We start from the raw sequence: 10052 nt of genomic DNA, 5'->3' as shown, positions 1-10052 counted from the left end.
ATTAGGAGGGCGAAATAAAAAAAAAAAACCTTAAACTATCGACCGCTCAATTAGGTCACTTTATTACCAGAAACGGGAACACGGAAAGGAATCGAGAAGAGATCGAGAGGGAGATTTGAGGTAAAGGTGGTGAAAGGAGAGAAATGATCTATCGTAACTGGTCTCTGCTGTCGTCTACCGTGGTGATATGGGGAGGCGTCGCCACCGCTGGACTCGCCGGGACTTTCCTCTTCGGCAGTAAAGTGCGTCGTCTCTTACGTTTTCTTCTCGCTCTTCAACTAGTTTCCTGTGATCTATTTATTACCCTTGCACAATTTCTTTTCAATGCGTTTTTCTTGACCTAAGCATTCGATTGTTATGCCGCGACGTGGTTTCTTAATCTTAAAATTAGGGTTTTGGGCTGTTTAGAAATAAGTTGGGGAAAGTAGGGTGTTTAGGGAGGTCGATTGTTGTCGATCGTTTCAGATTGTTTTCCAGTATTATGAGATCTTCATCCGAGTGTAAAATTGCTTGCTAGTATGATCTATTTCCTTTATTATTTGGCCTTGTTAGTGCTTTGGGTCTTGAATGCTCATGATAAAAATTGGAAACATAAATTTCAAGCTAATTTCTTTTACTTTTGAACTGGCATCTATTCCGTTGAATCTTTATAAAACACTGGAATTTGGCTTGATTTTGTGATCTGATTCTAGACAAAGTTGCTTGTTTTCTACTAGAATACATGAGAAAAAAGAATGCTTTTGTATAAATTTGGACTACACTTAACGAACTTTAGAAGAGATGGTGGAGACCGGGACTGTATGAAGTGAGTGAATCATATGGAAACTTTATTATACTATGGAATGTAAGAAAGTGTACAATTTGAAGGGGGCAACTACTATATTATAAAGACACATTTTAAAAGGCATCCCAATTAAGTGACAAGAGAAGTGGCTGAAGACATCTTGTGAGATAGATAGAAGATAGTCACTAAATATATTAAACTAAACTGGAATAGACGGATTATGAGTGAGAGAAAAAAAAATTGAGATGTGAAAAATAAATAAAAAATATTTTTAAAATACATACATGTCTCCAGGGATTGAAAGCAACATTATCTTCCAATGTTGAAGAGATTGAATTAGAATTCTATGACTTTGTCTTTCCATCAATAACGATCATATTTGCTCAAATAAATCTAGGAAAACCTTAGGATGATATTCCTATTATTCTAGTTCCAATATATCTTCATTCCTAAAAGACCTTTTTCTTAGATTTAAAATATCCCAGGTTTATTTCCTCTGCAATGCAAGGGATAAGAATTTAAATGCATGTTACTTCATTTTGTTCTTTATTCTTCATTGTTGAAGTTTTCTTATCATAATTTGGTTGTTATATTTGTGGTTTTGGGGATTTATAGCTTGATTGTGCATGGAATTTTGATAAGGATATATAAAGCAGAAACAAATTCTTTTGCCAACAGAACTTCTTTGTTGCTATAATTCTCACGGATATGAGTTTCTTAGTTTATGTTTCTCTTTGTTTTATCCCCTATCACTTTCTCACTGTATTACTTTATGGATAATTTAGTGAAACATATCTATATTCCTGTCCATATTTTGAAATCCAAACGTAAGGTTAAGAATCATACTTCATAAGAAATCATTTCTTGAAAAAAATAAATTTAAAAAGTTATGACAAAGTTTAGGTCACTTCTCCAGTAGCTCTGAGGCAATGCTTAAGTAATGGTAGCGATGATCAGCACTCATCATCCTGTTCTTTAGCTTTTAGTGGATGTTTAAAGTACGTAGACCTTAGTAGTTGCTGACAGATTCATCTGTTGCTATCCCAATTGTAACATCTCGAACTCTTCCTTTTTCCCTTCTTCTCTGACCTATACTTATTACAAGTTATTATATGTCATGGCTAAATTTATCATAAAACATACAGGAGAAGTTTCAACGGTACTTGAACTGCGAAGGTGAGAGGCTCCGACTACATGAGAGGGCCATGATCAAAGCAAACCAAGCCAATTGAGTTAATGAGGCTGAGGAGAATATCATCTGGTTGCCATTTTGCTTTCTCCTATTCTAAGTTTCAAGTGCAATAAATGTCGTTACAAACTTCCATTTGTAATTTGGTTTTGGGGTGTCACCCAGCAAACCAAGATCTTCAATTGTTCTCAAATTAAATCTTGTGATGTTTTTGATTGTGATATTTTGGCATCCGAAGCTTATTTTTAATACCTGATGTTTCGTAATAGTTGTTTTTTGTTTCGGAACACTAACACTCCGGCTGTCATTCACCACTCCTAGTGCCTTCTTTTGCTCCAGCCTTTATTCCCAGGATGTCTATTTCTACCAGCATTTCTTTGAAGAGATCCTTATTGATTTCAATGGGACTTCTAACGAGCATTCTATTCTGCCAAACAGCAATTTGATTCCTTTCCTTAGTGCTAAATAAAGCTTGTATTAAATTCTTGTTGTCTATTTCCTGGGATGAGAACCATTTATTGGGTTAGGCCCTCTTCAAATCAATGCTCAAATGTTGTAGCATCTCCTTAGAATAATTCTACCTCCACATTATTCTGATTTATCTCTTTTAAGTGGAGCATCATCACCATCTTCTCTGTGAGGGTGGTCAGGTCCAGGAACAACTATGAGTGCCATGAAGTTTTGTTGCGAATGGCAAGTTAAAATTGTCTCCTTTGAATTTTTTTTTCCCCCACGGTACGAGGTCAGTTTCCCGATTGCTCTTACCTGAACTTTTGCTGCAGCAACAATATCTTGTACCCTAAAGGAAACAGGCAGGAAAAGCTCCTTCTCTATGCTTGTCGCAACTGCGATCACCAGGTCGATCTTGCTCGTGATTTCAGTTTAATTTCCTAGCACGAGCACTTGTGTCTTCTCTCACACTGTTGGTTTTTCTTCCCTTGCAACTTAATTAGGAGGTCGCTGACAACAACTGCGTCTACAGAAACGTGGTGCATCACTCTGCAGGCGAGTTCATGCAGCTCTTGCCGGTTGTGGCAGCTGATCCAACACTTCCTCGCACGAAATCCGTGAGGTGTGCAGTTTGCGATCATCCAGAAGCCGTGTTTTTCCAGGTATTGATGACATTGACGGATTCAGCGAGTGAAATCTGTTTCGACTTTAGTTGATGGTGTTTCAATTCGTCCCTGGACCAAAACTTGTAGGCTATGTCTCGAAGCGAGGAAGGAATGACGCTGTTCTTCGTGTGCTGCAACCCCAACTGTGGCTACAGGTGGAGAGATTGATAATACGTTGGCATGGAGTGATTTGTAGATGATTATCAAAACTAATTATTAATGAGAACACTTCTCTGTGTTTTTTTCTATGGATGGGGATTTTTTTTTCCGGACCTACGGTGCAACGGTAAGGTATCTAAATTATCATTTAGATATTTACGGTTTGATCTTCAATTATGATAAATTTGTAAGATTTTTTTTTTTCTAATTAAGGTACGCAACTAAAAGATATTTGACTTTTAGACTATTCATTGCGAGTTCTTCATGATTTATATATCCTGGTGGTCAATGGAAAAATTATATGAAATTAGGCTAATCATCCTAGAGTTAGTTAGGATTATCATTTTTTTTTTGTTATGAGAATTTTAGCCCCGAGAGTTATGGTACAGCAGTAAGGACACTTAGTTGTCTCTCAAACATCTACGGTTTAATTCTTAGCTATGACGTATTTGTAGTGATTTGTTCTCTAAATGGCTCCTGGATCGTTTGCGATAAATGTTTTCTAATTTATCTTGATAGCTTGAGAAAATTTTTTATTAGATTGGTCGAAAAAAAAATTTGTTAAACTGGATCGATCATCCTAGACTCAATGTTATTCGCCTGATTCTTTATTTGTTGATGAGAATTTTCTACCATTGATAAGAACACTATCCTATAGTCGTAGTTGTTGTGATCTCTTTGGTACGAAACCTGTAGGCTATGTCTCGAAGCGAGGAAGGAATGATACTGTTCTTTGTGTGCTGCAACCCTAACTGTGGCTACAGGTGGAGAGATTGATAATACGTTGGCATGGAGTAATTTGTAGATGATTATCAAAACTAATTATTAATGAGAACACTCTTCTCTGTGTTTTTTATATGGATGGGGATTTTTTTTCCGGACCTACGGTGCAACGGTAAGGTATCTAGGTTATCATCTAAATATCTACCGTTCGATTTTCAATTATGATAAATTTGTAAAAAAGATGTTAGACTTTTAGACTATCCACCGCGAGCTCTTCATGATTTATCCTGGTGGTCGGTAGAAAAATTATATGGGACTAAGCTAATCACCCTAGGGTTAGTTAGGTTTATCATTTTTTTTTTTTTTTTGTCAATGAGGATTTTTAGCCCCCAAAGTTAAGGTACTCGTTAAGGGCACTTAGTTGTCTCTTAGACATTCATGGTTTAATTCCTAGTTACTATGTATTTGTAGTTATTTGTTCTCTAAATGGCTTCTGGGTCGTTCACGGTAAGTGTTTCTTAATTTAACCTGATAGTCGATAAATAATTTCTATTAGACTGGACTGATCATCCAGGTTTGATGTTATCTAACTTTGTTAATCATTTTTTTCCCTGTGACTATGGTGCAACACCTACAACGTATTTGTAATGATTTTTTCTTTAAATAAAATTTACAATTAAAGAATACTGGACTTTTAGATCGTTCATCGTAAGTATTTATTAATTTATCCTGATGGTTAAAAGAATTTTTTTTTGTTAAATTAGATTGATCATCCTAGACTTAATGTTATCCGTCTGATTCTTTATTTGTTGATGAGAATTTTCTACCATTGATAAGAACACTATCCTATCTTTGTTGTCTCCTCAATTATAGTTTTAATTTGCCCCGACGGATTAACGTATAAGAGCATCCACATCAGTTACCTTATCCAAAGATTTTACCCTAAATTTTGGATAGGATAACTAAAAACTCTCTGCATCAGTTACCCTATGCATTCCCTAAATTTAGATTTGATGAATAGTGATTCTCTAAATTTAGGGAATGAAACCTCTACCTTAAAAATAAAATAATATTTCTTTTTAATCTCTCTCCTTCCACTCAATCTCTCTCCTTCCATTCATTCCATAAATATAATAATAAAAAAATAGAAGAAAGAGAAGAAAATAATAAAAAAATTAAGGATAATAGAAATTTTAGGGTATTTGATGTAGTGCACAGTGAAAAGTGATTATCTAAATTTAATAAAGTGAATCATTTACCTTAAATTTTAGATATAGTAATAGAGAAATTGATATGGATGCTCTAATCTAAGTATGTATGTGAGTTTGTTGTGATAGGTCCGGTGAAAATGGCTCATTTGGGTGTTTCACCTTATATCGATTTCATCTTTTATGTGATTATAATTTTAATTTTATTTTTTTTTAAATCTTATTTTACATTACTTTCAACGGTGCATGTGGAATAAATTAATCATAGTGCTCTATTTTATTTTAAATAATTCAATAAATTAGTATATATATCTCGGCTGAGGTCAAGTCGCTTCGCTGCGATTGTTCTTCTTTGTTTTGCTCGAACAATCGAAGAAGAGTGACAGCGTGGGAGAGAGAGAGAGAGGCGGTGAAAGGCGGAACGCCACCGACCGAGCCTTCCTCCCTGTTGGTATTCGCATTGGATTATAGGGTTTCGTCCTCTCCGGCACGTGGGTCGCCGTGAATCCAGGTCCCTTTCCTTTAGCTCAATTTTGCCGCGATCTATTCTATTTTGGGTTTGGATCTCGATTCAATCCCGTTCTTTTGTTCTCCTTCAATGTGTTCTACTTGTTCGGGTTTTTGTTTCCGGGCGACTCCAGGCGAATGGTTTGTTAGGATTTGGGGGTATCGGTTTCCCTTTTCACATGGAATTCACTGTCGGTCTTTTCCTCGCTTCGTGATTTTGGCGAATGAACATCTTATTTTTCCTTGTATTTTCTCATTACAAGGATGCCGCTGGTTGACTTTTTCATTCCTTTTGGGCTTTGTAACTCGTAAGTTCTCTTATGAGGGATTAACTCTGCTTTGTCATTGTGATTACTAAAATTTCCAATTGGATTACTGAAAGAGATTGACATAATTCACTGATGCAAGCAGCCTTTTTTACTTCTCAGTCAGGTAAGCTTTGGACATTGGAGTTGCAAGGGGGAGGATAGCATACTTCTGTGAGTTTCATGGGTTCTCGCATAATCACTCCCGAGGATGTTTTAGAGTCTCTGATGGATGATGGAACCATAGATGCCATCAGATTGAAGATCATTAACCAACTGAAGGCCAATGTAAGTAATTTGGTGCATCAACCTTACCATGAATGGTTATCATCTTGGATTTATATATAAAGGTTTATGTGTTTTCGACCAAATATTAAGTGAACTTGAACATGTTTCTCCCTTGTGTAGTGTGTGTTTGGTTGAATGTGGCTCAACTGTGTCAGTTCTCTTGATCTTGGTATAATCCATCTCCCTTGTGGTTTTTCATGATTGGTTAATTGTTGACCACTCTCATTTAGTGTTCCTGCAATGATGTCACATGAGAGATGGCTCACTTTCTCTTTGTTCTTTCTTCAAAGTGATCTACTAGCTGCTGGCTTAAGAAGTTGAATTCAGAAAAAACAAAGTCGAATACATTGATTGAGAATTCTGCATAAATTTCTTTATAGGTAGCTGAATTTTTAGCTGATTGTTAACACTGCCAATAAAATATTCTGCATGCTTCCATCCCTAAAATTTCAATGTCTAATTTCAGGAAGAGCTTAAAAACAATACAATCACTATGGTGGAGCAAAGCAAAGTTCTTAACTCCCATGGTGCAGAGAAACAGACTAAGAGAGAGTTATTTGATGCGCTAAGACGTGAACTTGAGTGAGTATTGCTATCCACTGAAATGTGCATATAACCTTTTTGCTCACTAGGGTTGAGGAATATTGCTATCCACTGAAATATGCATTTAACCTTCTTCATCAATCTTCCCCTTATGAAACTTTGATGTTTCTGATGGAATAGCTGCGAGGATTTTCCTATTTTTTAGTTTGTTAAGAGTCAGGATCTTGTCTTGCAATTTTTCTTGAGCCATCAACTTTTCATGACCTTATTTGAAGTGTCTAAGCCCATTGTCTGATTGACAAAGCTTCCAAGGTTCTAGAGAAAAATGAGAAGTGTCATCAAACATATGTGCGCTGGATATGAGGAATCTAGTGAGCCATGAGATCTCTTGTCCTCATTTTTCTGGCCTTGGATTGTGAGTGGCAGGGCATGGCAGGCACTGATTTTATAGAGATACTCATCACAAGTTTAAAATAAAAGGGATCTACCTATCGTCAGAATGGCATTTGTGGGTCTAATTGTTACTCAATTTTTGCAGAACTCAGGTGCTTGAGAAGGCATCAAGGGCTGTTTGGGAGCTGATTCTTGATGAGAGTGACTTGGGAAAGGAGATCAGCGAAACAGTTGAAAGAGTCTTCTGTAGATTAAGTGGCCAAGAGTTTTTGCCACCACCCCCGCCTACTACAAGTTATGTTCATGAGTCAAATAAAGTAGAAGAAGCACAGGAAACGGAAGCAGAGAAGGTGAAGGATATAGAGATGTCTGAGTCATCGACAAAGAAAAGGACCTTCAGCGAAATGAATGTAAAGGAGCAGAACTAGTTGCTAATGGCACGACTAACCATCCTGCTGTATCACATGATGTTGCACCATGCTATAGCAATCTAACAACGCGACATCATGCACGTTCACTTTTTGATGTTGAAGGTAGACTACTATGACAAATGAACTTGCTTGGAAGATTTTGTGTAAGCATTTGCTAGGAAGATTTTTTGTAAAATTTCACTTTGTTCTATCATTCCTAGTGCCTGTGGTTAGGTTTATAAAGAGACCTAGCTGCATGATTTACTTCTGAACCCTGTTCTCGCAAGCATTTTTTTTTTTTTTTTTTGCTTGGAAGATTTAATGTAAAATTTCACCTCGTTCAATCATTAATAATACCTTTGGTTAGGTTTACAAAGAGACTCAATTGCAGGATTTACTCCTGAACCCAAAGAGTTTGGGACAATTCTTTTGATTGCTTTTGTATTATCTTTCCCTTCAAATTATAAATGCTAACGGAGATTTGATTGAACAAGAGGATCGATAGGATCAAGCGAAGATTCAGTTTATTTACTTGTAGAGGTGACTGAGCTCAAAAGATTTCTGTTAGATTATTATAATGATATATGTAGTCGATTTTTAAATAGTTAAGATAAATATGATTTAATAATGTTGTTTTTATTTTAAAAAAAAGAAAAACAATTTCAATCCTGTGCATGAGCAAAGGTAAATCTTGTCGTAATGTAACAGTACTCTATATGAGAAAAGTTAATTCACCAAAAGTCATTTATTTTAAAAAATAAATCATTATAACGACCCTTAGCCACATACTATATGAAAAGAGTAAATTATGAAAAATATTTATCTTTATGCAGTGGTACTTTATATGAGAAAAGTCAAGCATCTGAACAAATTTTTATATCAGTTAAAAATTAACATTAAATTTATTGGAATAATCATGAAGACCTACATGGTGGATGCTAACGTGGCGCTCAAAACTTACTGTCTGAATTTGCCCTTGCAAAATCCAATAACATCTCACCACGTTCTCTATCCTCCCAGTATCCGTGGGACACGTGTCGCATAGATCGCTCGTTCGATCCCCGTTTTGAACCCTATTTCATCCCCCCGCGTCGCTCTGCAGAACCGCGATTTCGGCGCCGCCGCCGCTGTAGAAGCGAGCTGGAAAAGATCCAAGCGTATTTTCTGGCGGCGTATGGCGGCTGAGTACGACCTAAAGATTACGGCGGCGGAGCGAATCCTCGAGGTGTTCATGGACCTCCGACTCCAATCCATTGGATGAGTTCATGAGCCTCCCCCGCTCGATGGTCGTATATAATTTTGCCCTTTTCTGCTATTTTCCTCTTCGCCATCCGAATGATTTTTGCTATACTTTGATAAATTTTTTAGTCGGCGATTTGATTGGGCGATTCAGGCTTCCCTCTGATAAGGTGCCAAAGAAATTAGGAATTGGTCTATAAAAGGAGTCCTCATTGCGATTTTGTGGAAATCTTTTTTATTCTGAGAGATAATGCTAACTCACAGTTGATGAAATCAACTCTTTGCCCTACCAGATTTGAATAATTTCTTGCTAGTATTCACCGGTGTAGTGTAGTGCAGCACCATTTTTTTCGTAGTCTACTACTTATCATTGTTTAGTAGATTACACGAGCATGGTGCTATAATAATTTTCTTTTGTTTTTAAGATGTTATTTGGCATGTCGTTGCCCTATAACAAAGAGCAAAAGGGACATTCATGGATGTTTTAATCCCCAATGGTTGGTGGGCATCTTGTCATGGCCGTCTCCATTATTTTTGAGACTTAAAATGATATATTCAGGAAAAAAAATTTAAGAAAAAGCTCAATAATAGACATATAAAATGATGGACTTACAAAAAGTGAAATAGTGGACCATGATTTTATATGTCTATCCTTAACTTTTCCTTAGTTTTTTTTCTTGAGCATATCATTGCTCGTTTGAGACTCTAGGCGAAAAAAAAAATTTAATATTTTTCAAATAAATATTATTAGAAATATTTAATTTTATTTGTTATAGTAAAAGGTGAAATTTTATTTTTCTTGATTTTGTCGAGATTCGACATCTTGCCCATTGTAACAATATATATCTCGTATTAGCTAACTCAACTATGTCCCGGGACGACATTTAATTTTATTAGTAAAATTTAAAAAGGTAGTTTCATATATTGCCGATGATTATTTATACAATTGAAAGCAATGATCAATTAAGCCACATAACAATAATTTTATTAATTTATTATTAGTAATAATATCACGTAAAAAATAAAAAATATTTTATATTAATTAATTTAGAAACAAGTAATAAATTATTGTAATACTATTAATATACATTTTAATTATAATTTTTTTAAAAAAATAATAATCATTTTTAATTTCGAGAAAGGGACACAGCTTTGTGAACTAAACTGTCTTTTTATCAATTTTAATTTT

General features: G+C 35.6%; 2 protein-coding genes and 1 long non-coding RNA gene across 7 annotated transcripts; all 3 read left to right on the top strand.

The window, feature by feature from the left end:
• Positions 1-25: 25 nt before the first annotated feature.
• LOC122000671 (DNA-directed RNA polymerases II, IV and V subunit 9A-like) lies at positions 26-3336 on the top strand. The gene is made up of 5 exons (XM_042555085.1): positions 26-242; positions 1930-2666; positions 2756-2831; positions 2927-3085; positions 3176-3336. The coding sequence occupies exons 2-5, from the start codon at positions 2638-2640 to the stop codon at positions 3254-3256; spliced, it is 345 nt and encodes a 114-aa protein (XP_042411019.1). The 5' UTR covers positions 26-242; positions 1930-2637; the 3' UTR covers positions 3257-3336.
• LOC122000669 lies at positions 3246-7896 on the top strand. Of its 5 annotated transcripts, none has more exons than XM_042555081.1 (4): positions 3246-3379; positions 6114-6278; positions 6745-6860; positions 7360-7896. In XM_042555081.1, the coding sequence occupies exons 2-4, from the start codon at positions 6174-6176 to the stop codon at positions 7640-7642; spliced, it is 504 nt and encodes a 167-aa protein (XP_042411015.1). In that variant the 5' UTR covers positions 3246-3379; positions 6114-6173; the 3' UTR covers positions 7643-7896. The 5 variants fall into 5 exon arrangements, with proteins under 5 accessions (XP_042411015.1, XP_042411018.1, XP_042411017.1 ...); XM_042555084.1 differs by having other exon boundaries at positions 3259-3374; XM_042555083.1 differs by lacking the exon at positions 3246-3379 and adding an exon at positions 5114-5689 and having other exon boundaries at positions 6118-6278.
• Positions 7897-8728: 832 nt separating this feature from the next.
• On the top strand, positions 8729-9136 carry LOC121999827. The gene is made up of 2 exons (XR_006116810.1): positions 8729-8910; positions 8993-9136. It is a non-coding gene; the product is annotated as an uncharacterized LOC121999827 (long non-coding RNA).
• The last annotated feature ends 916 nt before the right edge of the window (positions 9137-10052 follow it).

This window comes from Zingiber officinale, chromosome 7A (genome assembly GCF_018446385.1).
Source record: "Zingiber officinale cultivar Zhangliang chromosome 7A, Zo_v1.1, whole genome shotgun sequence".
In the NCBI taxonomy this organism is placed as follows: Eukaryota; Viridiplantae; Streptophyta; class Magnoliopsida; order Zingiberales; family Zingiberaceae; genus Zingiber; species Zingiber officinale.
This window is presented reverse-complemented; position numbering and strand designations above follow the sequence as displayed.

What these genes read in the sequence shown, in the direction of transcription:
- LOC122000669 (XM_042555081.1), top strand. Translation starts at nt 6,174, where the DNA reads ATGGGTTCTCGCATAATCACTCCCGAGGATGTTTTAGAGTCTCTGATG. An exon ending in TTAACCAACTGAAGGCCAAT is followed by an intron (nt 6,279 to 6,744) that starts GTAAGTAATTTG and finishes GTCTAATTTCAG; the next exon opens with GAAGAGCTTAAAAACAATAC. An exon ending in GCGCTAAGACGTGAACTTGA is followed by an intron (nt 6,861 to 7,359) that starts GTGAGTATTGCT and finishes CAATTTTTGCAG; the next exon opens with AACTCAGGTGCTTGAGAAGG.
- LOC122000671 (XM_042555085.1), top strand. Translation starts at nt 2,638, where the DNA reads ATGAGTGCCATGAAGTTTTGTTGCGAATG. An exon ending in ATGAAGTTTTGTTGCGAATG is followed by an intron (nt 2,667 to 2,755) that starts GCAAGTTAAAAT and finishes CTTTTGCTGCAG; the next exon opens with CAACAATATCTTGTACCCTA. An exon ending in GTCGCAACTGCGATCACCAG is followed by an intron (nt 2,832 to 2,926) that starts GTCGATCTTGCT and finishes CAACTTAATTAG; the next exon opens with GAGGTCGCTGACAACAACTG.